This window comes from Nicotiana tabacum, chromosome 4, assembly GCF_000715075.1.
Source record: "Nicotiana tabacum cultivar K326 chromosome 4, ASM71507v2, whole genome shotgun sequence".
Taxonomy (NCBI): Eukaryota; Viridiplantae; Streptophyta; class Magnoliopsida; order Solanales; family Solanaceae; genus Nicotiana; species Nicotiana tabacum.
In genome coordinates, this window is record NC_134083.1 from 35,870,012 (window position 1) to 35,891,251 (window position 21,240).

Consider the following 21,240-nt stretch of genomic DNA (forward strand, 5'->3'; position numbering starts at 1 on the left):
CCGTCTATGATTGAATTGCGTGGTTGTCTACTTGTGCAATTTCTGGTTATCGGTGTATTGGTGGGTTACTACGACTAAGGAAGGAAAATACCAGTGGCAATTTGAACAAAGGATTTGAGGAGTGTGTGCTATATTTGGCCTTATCGATTCATATTCGGGTTTTGGGAAGACTCAGAGTTTATGCTTCGTGTGGATGTAATGTACAAGGAAAGAAATTCAGTCGGTTGCTTCTTTGAGAGGGTGTTCATGTGCTAGTAGGGCCTTGGAGTTTTATTGTATTCGGTAATAAGTCAGAGTGGGTGACTCTCAATAATGGTCCTAGTGGATTCATAAATTAAAGTGCGGTGCCTAAGGATTTCGGGTCCGTGGTATGGTTAAGTATCGAGCTTTTGCAGTGGATTATGAAAGGGACTTGGAGTGTTCTATGTTATCATCGGTATGCAGTGCAACATTAGAGATATGTGAGAAAATAACTTCGGATTCGTAGAGGAATTATCAGAATGGGTGTACCAGTTGAAGATGAGAATGTGCGCACAAGGAGGGTCTGAGATAGTTCGTGGATTTTGAGACAATGTGGTCTCGTGAAATAGAGTCACTCGGGATGAGTGCAGATTGAGTTCATTATGTTTTTAATGGAGCTATTATTATTTCTACGGCAAGTCCAGAGTAAATTAGAAGAAGTTGGGTCAGTTAGCAATGGTTGAATTGGCATGGTGGTGGCAATGATCGGTTCTTTCAGCTTGTTAAGTTATGCAGGTGATTTGTGGCGGTATGTGTAAGGCTTGAAGACCGCCGTAATTTGATTTATTTGGAGGTATTTGATTATACTGGCCTGTTATGTGTAGATAGATCCCGGAAGAGTTATGGTGGTTTAGACCACTACTTGAGGATTGTATTTTCTGCGGTTATGGGAATTCAGTCGTGTGTTGCAATGATTCTCCTGAAATGAGTTGAGTGAAGGGTTTCTATATGATGGAGTGTTTATTCTATTGGTGGTTTAGGAGTTATTATGGAATTCTTGTATTCTCGCGTATTGGCATGTTAGGTGTAGTGAGCGGCATGGGAATTGAAAGTTGAGGATCAAGGTTGCGTTCGGTGTTGAAAAGAATGTCACGAGCTCGGATGAGCAGGAAAGAATTCAGATGTTTAGAGTAAGCTGGTATTATCTTTAGCGTCACCTGAGAACGGTGTTCTGTGTAAGAGGCTTTGTGTACTGATTTGAGGATTCTCGATTCGCTTTGCAGCATTTTATGGCTGGTGGTATGGATGTGCAGACTTTGCTACCTGGTGCGGGAGGTCGTGGGGGCGTATCCCACGGGAAGATTGTATAAGTGTGACATGTTGGTAACTTGATTGTTACATATTGAAACTAAGTATGGAGGTTATGTTAATATCGCAAATGCGAGAGTTGATGTCTGCGAGGCATTCTATTCCTTGGGTGTGGACCATGTGAGTTTGTTCCGAATTTGACGGCTGTTCTTATGTGTCACGAATAGGTCATTGTGGGTCCTTGAAAGGTTATTCGCCCAGCATGGTATGATCAAAATCGGCTTGAGGTCCGTTGATGGGTCTAAATGTGGATGTGTGCACTACACCAGGCCGGGTGGGTTCATTCAGCATAGCGTTTTTTATGGAGGAGTCTTCGTACATTGGATGTTATTTCCGTCGTCAGCCATTCCATGTAACCTTCTACTGTGCCATTTAGGTTGTGAGACGCCTTGATTATTCGCACGTGTGATGTGGTCCCGTGTAGCTTGTGGTGTTATATGAGCAAAATGGCTCTCAAGATACAGGTCATTCATTGCACCTTCGTTGTGCTTGGGTTTTGTAGTGTATGGCGCTATCCGTCTCCCCAGGGTTGTACTTTTGCACTTGGTGTGCTCGTGGTCGATTTTGAACATTTCGTGAGTATAAGCATTACGACTTGATGTGTGTTTTCTTTAGATTATTATGTGTGGATCGGGTGGCACGCTGCCACGGGTACGCTATTTGGATCGGGTGGCACGCCGCCACGAGTATGTTGTTTGGATCGGGTGGCACGCCACCACGGGTGTCATGGTTGGATTGGGTTACACGCCGCAACGGTATCATGTGTGGATTGGGTTACACGCCGCAACAGTATGATGTGGAGTACAATTTTCCTATATCTATTCTTGTGTGTTTTGTTCCTCATTTTTTGAGGAAGGTTCGTAACATCTTTACGGTTGTTAATTAGTTATGTGGGTTGAATAGTTCGTTCCAGAGTTTATTTTTTCCTTATGTATCACATTCGAGTTGGTAGCTTGCCGGCGCATTGTTGGCGTCATATGAGATTTTGTGCAGTGTTCTAGACGACTTATTGCCTGAGCAGCTTGTATTGAGTGAGACGAGGTTATTGGACCTGGGATCAGTGCAGTTTGATTTATATAAGGTGCATTAAAGAGAAGATTTACGTTGTTCAGTTCAAAATGAGGTAATGACTCTTGTCAGGAGGAGAGACCCCATAATTTATGGTTTGGGCAGGTGGCTATGAGTTCCTGCGCATCTCTTTCATCGTTGCAGTATTGTGAGGGTTGAGACCGGGTTTATATGTGTTATGAGGTATACCACGGGCATCGGGTCGGTAAATTTGCAGTTGTTGTGCTTGGAGAGGGATTACCATGGGCAAAAAAGTTATGCAATACATTGTGTGTTATCAGCATGGGTGCTTGATCATGTGTCGGTTCAGCGTGTGGAGATTGATACGGTATTCGTATGTTAGAATTGGGTATCGGGGAGAAACTCTGGATGTTGGAATTTGGCTCTAAAGCTTGCTAGCTAAGGTAGCAGGAAAGATCTTCAGTCAGGCTTGAGCTAATGTGCTTAACTGGGTTGTGGTGGCACGGGTATGTACACAAGGTGTTAAACAGTGATTTTGGACAACTCCGGAGCAGTTCTTAGCACGTTCGAGGACGAACGTATGTTTAAGTGGGAGAGAATGTAATAACCTGACCGGTCATTTTGAGCTCTAGAGCGTCGCTCGGCAGTTTGAGGCCTTGAGTAACTTCACTTCAGGTATTATGACTTGTACACGTGATCGGAATTGAATTTAGGGAAGTTCGGAGTTGATTTGGAAAGAAAATTCTAATTTCAGAAGCTTTAAGTTCGAGGAATTGACTAAGGTTTGATTTTTAAGTAAACGACCTCGGAATCGGGATTTGAAGGCTCCAAGAGGTTCATATGATGATTTTGGACTTGGGCATATGTCTGGATCGGGTTTTGGATGAACCGGGAGCGTTTCGGCGCCTATTGTAGAAAGTGGCATTTTGGAAGAATTTCATAAATTTGGGTTGAAGTGTATTTTAATGTTATCAAAATCCGTTTGGAATTCTGAGCTGGGGAATAGCTCCGTATGGTGATTCTGGTTTTAGGGGCGCATCCGGATGTTGATTTGGAGGTTCGTAGGTTATTTCGGTGTCAATTGGCGAAAGTTAGAAATTTGGATGATTTTGAGAAGTTTGACCAGGAGTGAACTTTTTGATATTGGGGTTGGATTTCGATTCCGGAAGTTAGATTAGGACCGTAATGTCAATTATGACTTGTGTGCAAAATTTGAGGTCAATCGAACTTGATTTGATGCGTTCCGGTACAAGTTATAAAATTTGAAAACTTGGAAATTTTAAGTTTGATTCGAGGCGTGATTCATGATTTTGATGTTGTTTGACATAGTTTAAGGCTTCAACTAAGTTTCTATTATAATTTGGAATATGTTGATATATTTGGTTAAGGTCCCGAGGGCATCGGGTGGATTCCAGATGGTTAATGGATTGAATTTGGCCTTATGAAAGTGCTGAATGTGTTGTTATCTGGTGCACCTGCGAGGTTTTGGCCGCAGGTGCGGGGCCGCAGAAGCGGCCTAGGGATCGCAAAAGTGGAGCAGGTCAACTAGGGGAAGGACCGCAGGTGCGGAGTTTTGGCCGCATCTGCGCAAGCGCAGAAGCGAAGCGTGGGGCGCAGAAGCGGAAGAAGGCGCAAGAGCGGAAGGGAGATCGCACCTGTGATGTCGTAGAAGAGGAGAATGTTTCCGCAGGTGTGAGGCATCGTGTTTGGGTGATTTCCGCAGAAGCGGTGGTGTGGTCGCAGAAGTGACGCCGCAAGTGCGGCTACTGTCCCGCAGGTGAGAAAATATCGTTGGGCAGAATCGTTTTAAGAGCGGGGTTTGGCTCTTCTTCTCTCAGTTTTCACTTGGTTGGGGCGATTTTAAAGAGCTTCAAGGAGAGATTTTCATCATATATGTCAAGGTTAGTGATTCCCGCGTATTGTGAGTTAAATACAAGATTTATATATGGATTTAGACATGAAAATTTGTAGAAATTTGAAATTTTATAGGAAAACCTAGAAATTTGTATTTTTGGATTTTGACCACGAATTTGGGCATGGAGTTTGGAATAAACTATATATTGATTTAGCAATGTTATGGGTAATGTTTATCTTCGAAATTTTTTGAAATCCGGGTACGTGGGCCCGAGGGTTGACTTTATTGACTTTTCGAGCGGAGTGAAAAATTATTATAAATTTATTTATTATGAGTATTAGAGTATATATTTATATATTTGCACATTTATTGACTAGTTTTGGAGCGACGAGCATCGGTTTGGGGTGTTAGAGTGGCGTTGGAGCTAGATTATGAAACTTCGGAGCGAGGTAAGTCTCTTGTCTAACTTTATGAGGAGGAAACTACCCCTAGGTGTTGTAATTGATAATTGCAACTTGTTTAGGGGGCTACATGCGCACGAGGTGACGAGAGTACATACGTAGCTACATTCATGTTATTGTCCGGGTAGACTTAAGTTCATGCCATGCTATAGCTGTACTAATTGAGTTATCTCTTGCCTATTAAATTCTTTTACTACACGTGACAATTTGAGACTAGATTTGTGTAGAGTGGTAAACTCGCTACTGTAGAGATTCGGACGAACTTCATGATTTGTCACGGAATAATTGTACTCCTCTTACGAATTTCTCCCGCGTTATGCGTTCTCATTTAAAGGTTTCCCCAAATCTTCTTATAACTCACATGTCCCTTCGTGAGTGAGGTTATGTACCCGTTAAAGCTTCTTATTCTAATGGGATCGGGCTGTTCGCCTCGGCAGGACTATGTACCACACTCTCATGGGAGCGGGTAGATTATGTACCACAGTCTCATGGGAGCGGGTCGTTCGCCTCAGTAATATATAGTAGATGTATCTATGGTTATATACCAGATTATGATAGGATCGGGTCGTACGCCTCGACATTTCTATAAAATACGTCTATGGAAACGTGCGTATCATTTGTCAAAAAGCCAGTGTATCTGGGATCTTTCCGGATTTGAATTATGACGGCCTATCTGTGAGATCCTTTATATATATACACACACTCCGGTGGAGGAGGTAACTGCTAATCGAGAGTTTGAGTCCATTGTTGAGAGAAGGATTGCACCACGTACTTATACTTGTTTATTTCGTTTTGTTTACTCTGCCCCATATCTGTTTACTCCTTATTGTATATGTCTTATTGGACCACTAGTAGGTGTCGATATCGACCCCTCGTCATGAACCACTAGTAAGTGTCGATATCGACCCCTCGTCACTACTTCGCTGGGGTTAGGCTAGATACTTACTGGGTACGCGTTGATTTACGTACTCATGCTATACTTGCTGCATATTTTTGTGCAAGTACATATATGTTTGGTGATCTTTTGGGCACAGAGGCGCGACTATTGTGGGGGACTTACCGTGAGCTGCATTTCATGTTGCGATCCGCAACCTGCAGAGTCTCCATCAGAGTTATGTATGTTCTCCTGTCTAAGTTGTATTCCAGACAGATATTGTATTTTATTATATTTTCTAGTTGATACTCATGCACTTATGACACCGGGTTTTGGGGGTAAACATTTATTAATGGCTTGCGTGACGGTGGTGTTAATTAGGCGTCATCACGACTTTTAATGAATTTTGGATCGTGATAATTTAATGATTAAATAAATATTAATCTTTGATATTTAACTAGGACAAGTGTCACAAATCCAAATAGGAACTTGAGAAAAAGAAGAAATGAAAAATGGAGAGTACTTTCATCCCGAATTATGCTTAGTGAGGCACCCTATTTATCAGTTTTTTGCTATGAATAGATCTCAGGCAGAGTTTCATCATGATTTTGTCGGGATTTGCTAAGGAACTCTAAGCTATTCTTAATTTTTTTTTTTATGAGTATATATATCATTTGCCTGCGGGAGGCTTCATTTTTCATAATCAATTAATGGTTCTATCAATTCCTTTTAACCCAAATTCACGTTGTGTAAGGTCCATCCAGAGAAAGCATTTTCTATTCGAATTTTTCTTTTCCAAGCCACTCACGACCTTAACTCAAGTCCTCTTATTAAAAGTGGTTGGAATAGTGTACTTTTTTCTTCTAGGGGGGAAAAACGTATTGCTTTGAATCTAGGGATAACTTTCCTAGCTAGAACCCCCCCCCCCCCCCCCCCTTTTTTTTTTCCACATCCTCCTTTCATTTATTCATCTTTTAGTATCGGTAAATTCTATATACTCCTATTAGATATTCAAGATATAGTGCTCGATATGCATTTATAGACCTTTATTATCCTTAATTGGTTGGCGTGTAATGTTGGTAGTTTGCTTCATATGTATGTATAATAACTATAGCCAGTTACCTTTTTGTCTCAGTGAACGATAAACTGGATTACTTGTCGGATGAATTTCATAGTGATATCCGAATTATTGATTTATTACACAGAAGTACCTAAATTAAATTCAGTAACTAGATGACTATACCTAAATTATACTTATATATTAAACAAACTACAAACCCACCGAATTAATATGAATTCCAGCTACCAAATTTGAATTCCCAAACAACATATATATACTTGTGAAGATTATCTGGAAACCCCCAACTTAACCAATTGCCCATATTTCCAACCATTTATCCAAATATTTCACCCGTTATGACCGAAGTAACATCATTCCAATCAAAATGCTCTCCTTTTTATTGCACACAACTTAAACTGAAGAAATTAAAGATCTTAGATACTCCTACTTCGTAAGGATTTTCTAGTAGTCAAAAAAATTAATAAGGAGAGAGTGTGCGGAAATTCCTAGAAGAATAATTTGAAATGCAAAAACAAAATATGAAGGAAACAGAAATTAAAAAAAGAAAAAAGGGAGAAGATATGGTCTCTATTGCAAAAGTAGGCTTCTAATAAGTGCAGCTTGGGCGGTGTCTGAAGTGGCCAAGAGTTGAGATAAGCGCTCACTAAGATCATCAACCTCTCTGTGCAAGCCTCTTATGTAGTTGCATGTGTCTTGTAATACCCTTGCCGCTGAAACCTGCGCCAATTACGAAACCCCACAATAAAAGAACATTAGTAATTCACATAGATCAAAAGTACTATTATATGTTTTTATTAAACATAAATTGTACTGTATAATAGTAAGAGTATATATTTAGAGTCAACCTATATATGCGGAGATCACAATTCACAAGTTTAGTAAGTTCAATAAATCAAGGGGCAAAAGGAATCCTTTTCCTTTGGTTAAAATTAAATATATTATCATTTCGCTTGGTTTCTAAGGTCCTTCAGAAACCAAGAACTTAAAACCTAGGAAAGGTCATCGGGACCACTGGGACTTGTAACTTCTTAATTTTCCTTGTACAAGGATTAGTTAATATTGGTAATCATATATAAAGACTAGCTTGTACTAGGTTCTTCCTTCTTAATTTATACTCCATGCACCTCGTATATATGCCATTATTAAAAAAAAAGATTAAAATTAATACAACTCCGCATATAATGGGAATACGAGCTTAGTTTACCGGGCTGTTTTTTTTTTATTATTACAAAAGGGAGCTAAACATACAAATACGTACCTTGTCAGAGGACCTATTACGAAGCTCAGGAAGAAGGTCCTGCAACTTGGAAACAAGATCATTTATCTGGTCTTCAGATATCCTTGAAGAAACTCCTGAATGTCTTGAGCGTGACGATCTTCTGCTTGACATTTTTCAAACGTAAACTTTCTAAAATATGTTTCTGAAGAAATATTAATACAGCTAGTGATGATATAAGGCGGTTTGAGTCTTGAGTGTGCAATGTGGAGAACAACCTTATGGAGATCGAGTGAGAAAATATAATGGTGCTTTAATTTGGAGAAGATTAATTAATTAAAGGGGAAAGAAAGAGATCAAGACTAATGCATAAGAACACAAGTAGCTAGTGAAGAAGACAATTGCATGGGAGAAAGAAGTGGGCTTAGTTTGTCTTTAAATAGGGTTTTGGGACATAGAAAGAAAATATCAAGTTTCTGGAGATATCCCCTTCTATATGAAAATATTCTAATTCCTTAAGTTGCAAATTAATGAGACTAGATCTCAAGTGGGCTTTACAACGAGCTTTCATCTCCTACCCACCCTCCCATCTGGGGTGGGGTGTGCACTACTGTTCTATTCAGTGTGCGAGTGTCAGAAACTACACGTAAGACCGTGTTATTTTATTGCATTTATGCACTATAATGTGAGTTTTATTTTTTGGGGGGCGGATAAAAGGGAACTTATTCAAGATATTGGCAAAGGAAATCTTTTCTTAAAATGTCTAATAAAATTGAAGGAAGTTTTCCAAACTCGACATCTAGTATCGCAGTCAAAGAGGAAATTAAGAAAGATTGGAGAAGATGGGGAGTTGACTAGTCAAGGATATGATTCACATTGCATGCAGAAATATTATTTTCCTCAAACGGAAAGCATATAAACACGTCAAGAAAAGCAAAAAATAAGCGTTGCTTCTCGCGGACTCTCTTTCTGAGATTATTATTTCATCAGTATCTGTGTAATTTAATCTATTATAGCTGTCATTTAATCTAAATTATCAATTAATGTTATTAGATAAAATATATGCAATTACCTTTTAAATGACATATATAATTGTAGCATAGTCATGAGGTTATGGTTCATGATCGGTTATAAAGGGGATACGTATATATATATATATATACACACACACTCGGCCTCAGTATATTATCTACTTAGACCGATCAATTTAGCTTTCCCGTTTAACAGCTCTTTTTGTCCAGTAACTGATCTGCTGCAACTTCCGAGTTCTGCTACAGCTATTTCTTTTACATTTTCAGTGACGTACTTTTAAGAAGTTTATTCAATAGCTTTGCTTTTCGTTTACCTTTGTAAATGTGTTAGATATAGATGGTCCATCTCATATATTAGATATAGAAAAATGACTATTGTATACCATTAAAAATGGATAACAATTGAATATATACGCGATTTTAAGTATATGTGGACTAATTCAATACAACTGATTAATGACTTTAGATAAGCAAATAAAAGATATAGTAAATAGCCAAATCAATGATGATAGTGAGTCCGAGCTCGGTTAAAGGCTTAACAAGAAACTTGCCTTCGGTTTCGAGCCAGCACTTATGAAGAACTTATGAACGAAAACAAGAACTTTGAATAATTTTAAAAACAGAGAGAACATAAGTATATTGCATTGGTATGCGTATTACATTGTGTCTAATGAATAATTAGCTTCCCCTTTATATAGTAGGAGAGTTTTACCCTAGGTACAATTCTAAGAAAGGTAAAAATCTTCTTTTCGCTAGTCACTAATTTTCTGCCGATACGGGCCGAGATTCACGTCGTGATATCTGGTTGGGCACGGATATTGCGGCCCTTTGTTAATCGTGTGTGGTCGTTTGGTAATGCTCTCCGAGGTCTTAGGACTCGAACCAGACCCGGGGGACATGGTCTCGATAGCTCCGAGGGCAGGTATTTTGTTCGGGCCCCGATACGAGAGGCTCCTGGTTCTGATTCTGATTCCTTGCAGTCATGTCCTTAGTCCGTTTGCCTCACCGAAAAATCGGGGTGCTCATTAGACTCAGTTTTACCCGTATACAGATAGTCCTCTCATTTCTCAGAGAGTAGGTTTGCCGAAACGATGGAAAACGATAGATGTTCTCCAATTCCTTCCTCCGTATGTTACGATGAATGAGCCGAAACGTCCCATCAGTCGCGTCGTTCTGACTTCGGACACGTGTCTATCATCGCCTGGTTGCCCCCAAATGTGAAGTGTTGCCTATTTTCCTATAAAAGCTTCCATCCTTTGTTCTTTTTCTACTTTTCGACCAAGCTTTTACCTTCGAGCTTCCCAACTATCATCAAACTTCTTTCAAACCTTCATATCTTTATCCTTGTTCTTCAACTTTCATTGTGATTTCCAGGTTTTTACCCAGATTTCATTCAAATCTTCATACTCTGTTCTTCATTCTCAAAATTCGTTCTTTTTAAACTTCTTATTCTTTCTTTAAATTTTCAAACCTCTCTAGATAACCATGGCTAAAACATCCAACTCTGTTCCTCAACAAGTTGCCTCTTCATCTTTCCAATCGGTTGCCGATACTAAGGCGGTTGCTCCCGAAATAGTTGCCCTCGAAACGGCTTCTCCCGAGGTGGTTACCGACGAACCGGCCCCCGAGCCTCCCTTGAAAGTGTTTATTCCCAGGGGCTACTTAATTGCAGACGACTTTAAGGTCGAGAAACCCTCATGCACACAGGACCGGGGTGAAGGAGCATCAAGGCACTTATGCTCCGTGACCGAAGATGTTCTTCCCTTGATTCGAAAGGACTACAATTGGTAAGGCAAGGATGTAGTAGTCCCCGGGCCCGAGGATGCCATTACTTCCCACGTGGAGGGGTACTTAAGTGTTTACACTTACCGTTTCACACTAGGCTCGGTGGACCCGATTTGAATTTTTGCAAGAGGTACGAGGTGTGCCTCAGGAAAATCCATCCATCTCTATGGAGGATCGTGATCCTCCTTCGCTACTTCCTGAACAAGAATGAGTCTCGTCGGTTCACGATCGATTATCTACTTCGTTTATACAGTCCCTAAATATTTTGAGGGGGACTGATCAAGCTTACTCGCTGGGCCAGTAAGGCCCTCTTTTCGAGCATTAACGAAGACCGAGACCGGGGCTGGCAGGGACGCTTCGTTCGGGTGAAGACCGAAGACTTGATTACCCTCAAGTTCATGCATTTCCCTTAGAAGTGGAACGTATCTCGTAAGTGCAGTCTCTCCTTAAGTGTAAATTTTTTTTCTTCTCATTCATACTTGTGGTTATGAAGTTGCCGCCCGGGTTCCAAATGCACTTCCCCGGCTAAAGGAATGGATTGAGGGCATTTGTACACAAATGACGTACTCCCAGCATGCATGGCGCAGGCTTTCGAAGGGCCGATGAGAGGCCCATTCTTATGGTAAGGCCTCTCTCTAAATAGGTTATACCATGCCTCTAAGTTTCATCATACTGACTTTCCTTCCCTTTTGTTGTTGTAGGTTTTCCTAAAACCACTAAACTTAGGCCTTTGGAAGGGGACGAGAACGTGTCCTTGTCCGTTGATCCCTTCGTTGCGGGACATCCCGGGGCTGCCGTAGAGGAAAAGAAGAAAAGTAAGAGAAAACCTTCAGGCTCCTCGGGCCCTGAGGCAAAGAAACCAAAGAAGAGGATGGCTCGCAAGCCCAGGAAGAGCTCTAGCTCCCGGGTGCCAAACTCCGATTCTCTTCTCCAGCTCAAGTACGAGCCGGAGGAGGACCTCATTTTTGTTACCCACAAGACGACCCTTCCAAGGGGAAGGAGGCATCCGAGGGGGAGACTCGTGAGGGCGACCTCCCTAAAACTTGAGAGGTCGATATGGAAACCCAGGGTGGGACTCCCCGACGCCAGCTCCGCTCCGAAGGAAGCTCCCGATATAATAACAATTACGGGGACGCCATCCTACACTGAGTCCATGCTCGAGGAGGCTCAAGCGGGAAAGGAGAAGTCCAATGAAGGGGTCCATGGCGCGGACGATACCCTTCATTCCTTTTTCGATGGCGTAGACTCGTCTGCTTCGGAAGATATTTTCGGGCTGGGCAACCTGAAAGTTCCGAAGAAGGACACACCCTTGGAAGTTGGCAGGCCGAGTTTGAGCCCGAGGTTGATTAATCAGTTCCTTGCTCCGAACGTGTACCCCAGTCGCAAGAGATTGGTTATTCTTACCGTCCCAAAGGATACTCGGGTTCTGTCTACTCCCGTGGAGATAGCCAGGTACCTCGGATGCCTGGTGACCGAGGAGGACCAGGAAAATATGAATGAGGTGAATGTGCCGTGCCTTTTCAATGAGGCGCAGCAGGAGCTGAACCGGGTAAGGCTCATTACGTCCTTTCGAACTTTACTTAGGTTTTGATATTTCTCACGTTTTTCATCTTTTTGCAGGCCTTAGTTTTACGAGAGCTTCTTTCGATACAAGGTCGAGGTCAATCAGCTCGAGCTCGAGGTCAAGGAGCTAGCCCAGAAAAGGGATATGTACAAGCTTCTCAGCGAGCAACAAGAAGGGGTCATTAAGAACCTTCAGGACGAGCTGGATAGGGCTAAAAAAGAAGCATCACTCCTAAGACGGGAGCACGACTGGAGCACGCTAACTTGGTTAAAAAGGTAAAGGTCTTTGAAGTTAGAAACGAGGAACTGGTCGTATGGCTAATGACAATACCTCTCAAGTACATCAGAAGATCGACCAGATCGACCAACTCCGAAAAGAGATGGATGAGATCCAAGTCATGACCGATGGGTGGAAGAACAAGATGGATTTGTTGGCCTCGGAGAAGGAAACCGCCCAGGCGAAACTATCTTCGGTAGAGATTCAACTTTGGGTGGCTAAGGAGAAAGCTAATAAACGGGCTCAGCTAAATGAGGATCTCTGAGCACCGCTGAGCTCGGCTGCCACAGAACGGTATGCCCTTGGTAAAGAGCTCGAAGTAATGAGGTACAAGATGGATATAACCTCAGCCGATGCCCACGAGATAGTGGTCCAGTACAAGGTAGATGTCGAAGCAGTCGAGTCCCCCCTAAAGACCAATACCGAATATGTGAGGCGGCTGTCTCGAAGGGAGGTCCTCGAAGAGATCCATGCCCGAGGCTTCAACCTGTCGGCCAAGATCGAGGAGGCAAAAATTCTTGAGGCCGAGGCGAAGAATCTATCCGAGCCCGAACCTGCGGAGGGTTTTAAGGGCTCCGAAGAATCTGAAGGCCCCGATGGTTCTGGTGACGAATCGGGCTCCGTTGAAGACCAGACGTAAATGCCCTGGGATCTTTTAGGTTTTGTATTGTGTACATATTTTTTGTTCATTTTGAGGCCGTTTTTGTTGGGCTTTTGTAAAGATATTTGGGAATATATAAAATTTCTCTTTTGGAAATTTCAAGTCTCAAGTATTTTAGCATCTTTTTATAATTACAAATATTTCTAATGCCTTAGCACATAATAAAATATAGTAATAAGTCATTTGTTTTTTGGAGGTCCAAACAGAACCTAACCTCGATGCAATTTTTGCTCGAAACTGTTGAAACCTCGTAGTGACCGGAAGTTTTCCCAAGATGCTTAAGTATTCTTTGACGATGCCTTTGCCGAGGGTAACCTTTTGATAAGTTTTGAATTCTTAGTGAAGGCCTTACATTTTGATTACGGGCTTCGGACGTCTCCGAGCTGTTTTTCAGGGCGGCCACATCCTTTTAGGTTTAGGCACTACCTAATAGGTTTTGCGCCTCCGGGTTTTGACAACCCGAGTTGCCCGAACTTATTTCGGAAAATAGTCCTTGAGTGGGGCAAGCCCTTGGGATCAAATAAGGGTAGCCCTTGGGCTTGACAGTCCCCGGGTAGGGATAACATTTAGGCTCGATGCTTTAAGAGGCAAAAATTTGTAATAGCAAGGTAGGAATTTTCCTTCATTTTTGTGTGTAAAGTACAAGATTGAAAGCGTGCAAAAGCTTGTATTATGTCTAAGGTAGATACGCAGGCACGGTTCACTTGACCTTTTGGCTCTTACAATAAATCCTAAACATCGAGCCTAGGCTATTCAAGCACAAAGTTTCTTTCTTTCCTTGCTAAGAAGCTTGACCCGAGGGTGATGGCCTTCAATATTCGAGGTCGATCTTGATAGGGCTCAGATACTGCTGATGAGACTATTGACTCCGATTTAAAATCGGTCTTCGATTCTAAGTTGGCACGATTTACTGTTGCCTCGTTAATAACCTTATTGGAAAACCCATTTGGGACAAAACCAGTCAAGGGAAAAAGAGTGCAACTCGCTTTCAGACCTAATAGTGACATTCTCCTTTGGTTGTTGCCTGCAAGTGTTAGTCCGATTCACAACATTATAAAAAGGTGAATGAGATCGTACCTTAGCAGTAGTACCGCTTTAAGTGTGTTATGTTCCAGTTTTTCGGTAGCTGTGCACCATTTTCTGCTTCGAGTTTGTACGAGCCTTTACCGGTAATCTCGATGACTCGATATGGTCCTTACCAATTCGGCCCCAACTTCCCTTCATTCGGGTTCTGGGTGTGCAGTTTTACTTTTCTTAACACCAAGTTCCCGATATTGCAGTGTTAGAGGTTGGCTCTTCGGTTGTAATACCTTTCTATCTACTATCTCTGGACGGCCTCGCGCCATTCATCCAATAGTTCCAGGCTCATGCTCATGGCCTCACCGTTTGATTCTTCGGTCGCATATCGGAACCTGAGGCTTGGTTCTCCTACTTCGACTGGTATTAGTGCTTCGCCTTCATAGACCAATGAAAACGGAGTGGCCCCGGTACTAGATTTAGAGGTTGTACGGTATGCCTACAAGACTTCGTGCAGAATTTCCTTCCATTCCCCTTTGGCATCAGTCAACCTTTTCTTTAGGTTTTGAAGTATGGTCTTGTTTGTTGATTATGCATGTCCGTTCTCACTAGGGTAATAGGGTGTTGACAAGATATTTTTGATCTTATGGTCTTCGAAAAATTTATTTACCTTGTTGCCGATGAACTGCATCCTGTTATCATACACTATCTCGGTTAGTATTCCGAAGCGGCATATTATGTAGTTCCAAATGAAGTCGACGACTTCTTTTTCCCGGACCTTCTCGAACGCTTGAGATTCGACCCACTTAGAAAAATAATCGGTCATAAACATTGTGAATTGAGCATTACTGGGTTCCCACGGCAGGGGATCGACAATTCCCATTCCCCACTTCATGAAACCAAGGTGACAAGACCGAATGCAGTAGCTTTTCGGGTTGATGGATCATCGGTGCATGCCTCCGGCAGCCGTCGCATCTTATAGTAAATAAAAGATATACTAGTAAATAGCCAAACCAATGATGATAGTGATTCCGGGCTCGGTTAAAGGCTTAACAAGAAACCTGCCTTCGGTTCCGAGCCAACACTTATGAAGAACTTATGAACAAAAATAAGAACTTTGAATAATTTTTAGAAACAGAGAGAACAAAAGTATATTGCCTTGGTATGCATGTTACAGTGTGTTTCATGAATAATTAGCTTCCTATTTATATAGTAGGGAAGTTTTATCCTAGGTGCAATTCTAAAAAAGGTAAAAATCTTCCTTTTCACTAGTCACTGATTTTCTGTCGATACGAGCCGAAATTCCCGCCGTGATATTCGGTTGGGCACAAATATCGCAGCCCTTTGTAAATTATGTGCAGTCGTTTGATAATGCTCTCCGGGGTCTTAGGACTTGAACCGGACCCGGATAATGTGGTGTCTATGGCTCCGAAGGCAGTATTTTGCTCGGGCCCCGATACGAGAGGTTTCTGGTTTTGATTCTGATTCCTTGCAGTCACGTCCTTACTTCGTTTGCCTCACCAAAAAATCGGGGTGCTCATTAGACTCGGTTTTACCCGTATACAACTTTATAAAGGTCTTCCATATTTTATTTATTCATCTTCCATATTATATTGCCGATCTTTTGTGTAAAGAGTCGTATAACTAGATCTAAGAATATTTGTAATTGACCATAAAATCGACTACTATATATGTATATCTCATATATGTATGTTTTGTTTTGTTCTCTCATGATTTTTCTTTTGTTTTGGTAATCCAAGGAGTTGTTTGTACATATATGTTTTTAATGACCAACATATCTACTTTGTACAATATTATCTTCTCTTTTCTAAGGTAACGAGATGTAAACGACTTGTTCAATACCTTCTTATCCTCTCTAAGATTAAGTTTTTCTACCCTGTATAGTTTTTTAAGTTGAACAATAGATAAGTTTTCACTGTAAGTTGTTTACCCGAAAAATGGATAGAGTTAAATTTATACATAATTCTAAGGCTACGTGGTATAACTTGATACAAATCGTAAAAGTAGGTAGAAATGTTGAATATTGACCGTAAACAATGAAATACAAACAAAGTTAAAAGGGGAATGATTTATGAATAAGCAAGATGAATCAATGTATAAAGCTCAAAGGGATAATCTCTCAGAATGGGAGTGTATCAACAGTATCTGAGTTATATGCTATATCACTGCCTTGATCTTGCCCTCTTTACAGAAATATGGCCATCCCACTTATAGTGGAGGGATCCTACTTTAGATATAATTAAAAATACATAGTGGGGAACCCATGATAAATCAGCTTTTCCCTAATCCCCGCCAAGATTCTCTCCCTTAGTGCGGCTGTAACGGCTCTTGTCTATGAGCTCGATTTTGATTGGACTTGATATTGGTCGATCTCTAGATTCAGAGCTCAATATTGAATCGAGCTAGATATTGATTCGGGGCCCGATATTGATTCAGGCTTGGTATTGGTCGGTCTCTGGCTCTTAAGCTCGATAACACTGCTTTGTATCAAAGTTCAATTTGGACTCGAGCTTGGTATAGACTTAGAGCTCGATATTTGATCAGTCCCTGAAACTCGAAGCTTGGTAACCTGGCTTCAGACCTCATCTCGATATTATGAAGACGCTCTTCGGTCCATTAAGTTCCCATCTTGACCAATTGAATGAAGGTTGAAATCGGTTTTGATCGTATACAGATAGTCCCCTCATTTATCGAGAAGGATGCAGCGAGAAACGACATGATTTTCCAATGGCACGATTAGATATACACTGACATTTGCATCGATCCCGACCATGACGTATGTGATAGCTGTCCCATCGGTTCAGTTTACCAAGGCATTAAATGTGTGTAAGGCAATGGTCGGCCACTGCTGATATTGAACCGCCATTTGCCCAATCTATAAATAGCCCCCTTTAAACTATTTTTTACTTTTACATCTCCAATTCTTCTAAGTTCCCTTTCGCATCTTCTGAGTTCTTCATCTATAAACTTGAGATTTTCCCTGTAAAATTCCTCTTTTAGAACACCAAATCTTGTCATCTTCCTCTATCTTCAATCTTCAAGTCCTAATGGCGAAAACATCAAAAACCGTTCCTCAGAAAGAAAAAGCTTCTTCTTCGCGACCCGCCGAAGATAAAACACCAGTGGAGCCACAACCTGAGGAGTGTGTTCCTGGGGGTGTGTTCTTACCTATGATTTTAAGACCGGCGCCGGGCTAAAAATCATAGGTAAGAACACACCCCCAGGAACACACTCCTCCCCAGTTATTGAGGTGGTTAATAAACCTCCAGCGCCGGGCTACCAAAGTGATATTCTTGAGCATATAACGAGGACAAAGACCGGGATTGGATAGGCAGATTCATTCGAGTGAAGACTTCGGACCTAATCCCGGTCGAGAAGATGCCATTTCCCAAAGAATGGAACATAAAGTGTAAATATAATTCTACTGTTAGCTCCTATTGTCTTGCTCCTTCGTTTCTTTATCACCGATATCTTTTTTTGTGATGCAGCAGTTGCTTGGATGCCCGATGCAGTTCTTGACCTTAAGAGCTGGGTACGGGACCTGGCTTCGACCTCTACATATGCCGAGCGCTCGTGGCGCGATTTATCGAAGGGCCGATGGGAGTCCAAAAACCATGGTCAGCCTCTTTCCCATGTCTTTGATGGTTCGAACAAAATCTTTTTCTTAGACTTATAATCAATTTTTTTTTTTGTGTAGGCCTGGGCAAAGATGCGGTTATGAGGCCCCCGTCAGGAGAGGAAAAGAATTTGGCCCAGGTTCCAAGACCGGCGAAGGACAACAAAAGCAAAAGGGCCTCTACCTTCGAGGATCCAATACTTAAGACAAAGACGACTTGTAAGCCGAGGAAAAATACTATCCCGAGTGAAAATGAGCGCCGAGGCTCCAAAGGCTACTGAATCGATGATAGCCGCAAAGATTCAATTTTGTGATGGGGGAGTCTCGGGAAGAGAACTGGTCGAAGTCCCCGAGTCATCGAGGATCGAGGCTACCTCCCACCATAATGAGCCAATGGTGAGTACAACTATGGGGGCTGGTCTCGAGGCCCCCCCTAGACGGAGAGAATGCCCCAAGTGATTCACTTGGGGAAATTGAAATTGTAGGTACCCCGCTGCTCCCCTCATTTTTCGAGAAAATGATTCGAGAGGCTCGGGCCTTGAAGACCCTTTCTCTCAAAGGAGGCCACGGAAAGGAGGTTCCCTTTCGTGATTATTTTACTGGGGTCGAAGATGCTATCGGCCTGAGCGATTTAGAAGTCTCGAGGAAGGACTCGGGTGAGGCATCAGGCCTTTTTAACGAAGTGCAACAAGCTCTAAATCGGGTAAGCCTTAACTCTCTTGGTTAGTATTATCTCTGTGTTTGATTTCCTCTTCTAACTTATTTTCTTTCTGCGTAGGCCTCAGCGCTTCATCGGGAAGCATGTTCTCGGTCCCAAGCTGAGCTTAGTCGGTACGAGGCCGACCTCCGAAGGCTCACGGAGGAGAGAAATTCATTCAGACTTCGTTGTGAGCAAAGAGAAGAGGAGATCAAGGACATCCGAGCCGAGTTGACCAAGGCTCACCAAGATCATACTGATCTGATCGAGCATGTAATAAAAATCTTAAAAATACATGGGCTCGATTTAGGATCGGAGGCTAATATTTTGATCACACAGCTGCAGCAGAAGCTCGAGATGATCGGGCAGCTTCGTGAGGAGGTTGATATAATAAAGGCGGAGACCTTGGGGTAGAAAGAATGTATGGATCGCCTTGCTGTAGAGAAAGAGGTTGTTCGAGCCCAATTATCATCGGCCAAAAGTCAACTTCAAGGCATGAAGGAGAGAAGATCGGTTCAAGCAAGAAAAATAGAAGAGCTTGAAGCTCGGTTGACTTCCGAACTTGCCAAGGCCAAATCGGAAGAACCCATCTCTGTTTCTGATCTAACACCTGCAAGGGTTAATTTCGAGATATAAATGAATATAGGAGGGTCATACCTTAATAGTAGTATCGTTTTAGGTGCCACACGTTCCAATTGCTTGGTAGTTGTTTGCCGTTTATTACACCAAGCTTGTAGGATCCTTTTCCGACGATTTCCAAAAGCTGATACGGTCCTTCCCAGTTCGGACCCAGTTTTCCTTCATTTGAATTTCGATTGTTGAGGGTAAATTTCCTTATCACTAAGTCCCAAATTTTAAAATATCGAAGATTGGTTCTTCGATTATAATACCTTTCGATCCGCTATTTTTGGGCAGCTAATCAGACGAGAGCTGCTTCTCGTTTTTCGTCCAATAATTCTAGGCTCGTGTTCATCATCTCTTTATTCGACTCATTTGTTGCATATCGAAACTTGATGCTATGTTCCCCGACCTTAACCGGGATAAGAGTTTCGGCGCCATAAACCAACGAGAATAGTGTCGCCCCGATGCTCGATTTTGATATTGTGCGATACGCCCATAGGACTTCGGGTAGTATTTCTCTCCATTTTCCTTTAGCGTCAGTTAATCTTTTCTTAAGATTTTGAATGATGGTTTTGTTGGTCGATTCGGCTTGTCTGTTTCCACCAGGATGATAAGATGTTGATAAGATCCTTTTGATTTTGTGGTCTTCGAGAAATTTGACTACTTTGCTTCCGATGAATTGCTTTCCATTGTCACATACAATCTCGGATGGCATCCCGAACCGACATATGACGTGGTCCCAAATGAAGTTTATTACCTCATTTTCTCTGACTTTCTCGAAAGCCTGTGCTTTAACCCATTTAGAGAAATAATCAGTCATAAACAAAATAAACTGAGCCTTACCTGGGGCCGATGGGAGGGGGCCGACGATATCCATTCCCCATTTCATGAAAGGCCAAGGAGCTAGGACCGAGTGAAGAAGTTCCCCGAGTTGATGAATCATGGGCGCATGTCTTTGGCATTTGTCGCATTTTCGAACGAACTCCCTGGCATCTTTGTCCATATCGATCCAATAATATCCTGCTCTGATTATTTTGTGGACTAATGAATCGACACCTGAATGATTCCCACAAGTGCCCTCGTGAATCTCACGTAAGATGTGGTCGGTATCTCCCGGTCCTAAATATATTGCTAGTGGACCATCGAACATCCTTCTGAATAGCGTTCCATCACTGGATAAGGTGAACCATGCAGCTTTTGTGTGTAGAGCTCTCGATTCCTTTGGATCCGATGGAAGTTTCCCGTTCTTGAAGTATTTTATATACTTGTTTCTCCAATCCCAGGTTAAACTCGTGGAGTTTATCTCGGCATGACCTTCTTCAATTACCGATTTCATGAGTTGTACGACAGTCCCTGAGTTGAGTTCGTCATCCTCGACCGAAGAACCTAAGTTCGCAAGAGCATCGGCCTCACTGTTCTGTTCTCGAAGCACATGTTGCAAAGTCCATTCCTTAAACTGATGTAGAGTCACTTGTAATTTATCCAAGTACCTCTGCATTCGATCTTCTCGGACTTCGAAAGTCCCATCGACTTGATTTACCACGAGGAGGGAATCATATTTAGCCTCCACGACCTCGGCTCTCAAGCTCTTAGCTAGTTCGAGACCTGCAATCACGGCCTAATATTTGGCCTCATTATTAGTCAATTTTGTAGTTTTAATAGACTATCTAACTACATTACCTGTGGGAGATTTTAGTACGATGCCCAGTCCGGACCCCTTTGCGTTCGAGACTCTGTCCGTAAAGAGGGTCCAGATTCCCGAAGAGGTATCCGATTTTATCAGTAATTCCTTTTCAATTTCGGGTACCAAGACCGGCGTGAAGTGAGCCACAAAGTTCGCTAAGATCTGAGATTTGATAGCGGTTCGAGGTCGATACTCGATGTCGTACCCGCCGATCTCTATGGCACATTTGGCCAATCGACCTGAGAGCTCAGGCTTGTGTAAAATATTTCGTAGAGGATAAGTTGTCACAACATGTATCGGATGGCACTGGAAATATGGTTTTAGTTTCCTAGAGGCACTTATTAAAGCAAGCGCTAATTTTTCTAAGTGTGGATATCTAATTTCGGCCTCACCTAAAGTTCGACTGATATAATAAATAGGGA

General features: G+C 42.1%; 1 protein-coding gene across 1 annotated transcript; it reads right to left on the bottom strand.

Moving 5' to 3' along the window:
* Positions 1-7,084: 7,084 nt before the first annotated feature.
* Positions 7,085-8,318, bottom strand: LOC107829647 (transcription factor PRE3-like). The gene is made up of 2 exons (XM_016657102.2): positions 7,888-8,318; positions 7,085-7,346 (listed from the first exon to the last, which is right to left on the bottom strand). The coding sequence occupies exons 1-2, from the start codon at positions 8,017-8,019 to the stop codon at positions 7,197-7,199; spliced, it is 282 nt and encodes a 93-aa protein (XP_016512588.1). The 5' UTR covers positions 8,020-8,318; the 3' UTR covers positions 7,085-7,196.
* Positions 8,319-21,240: the final 12,922 nt, after the last annotated feature.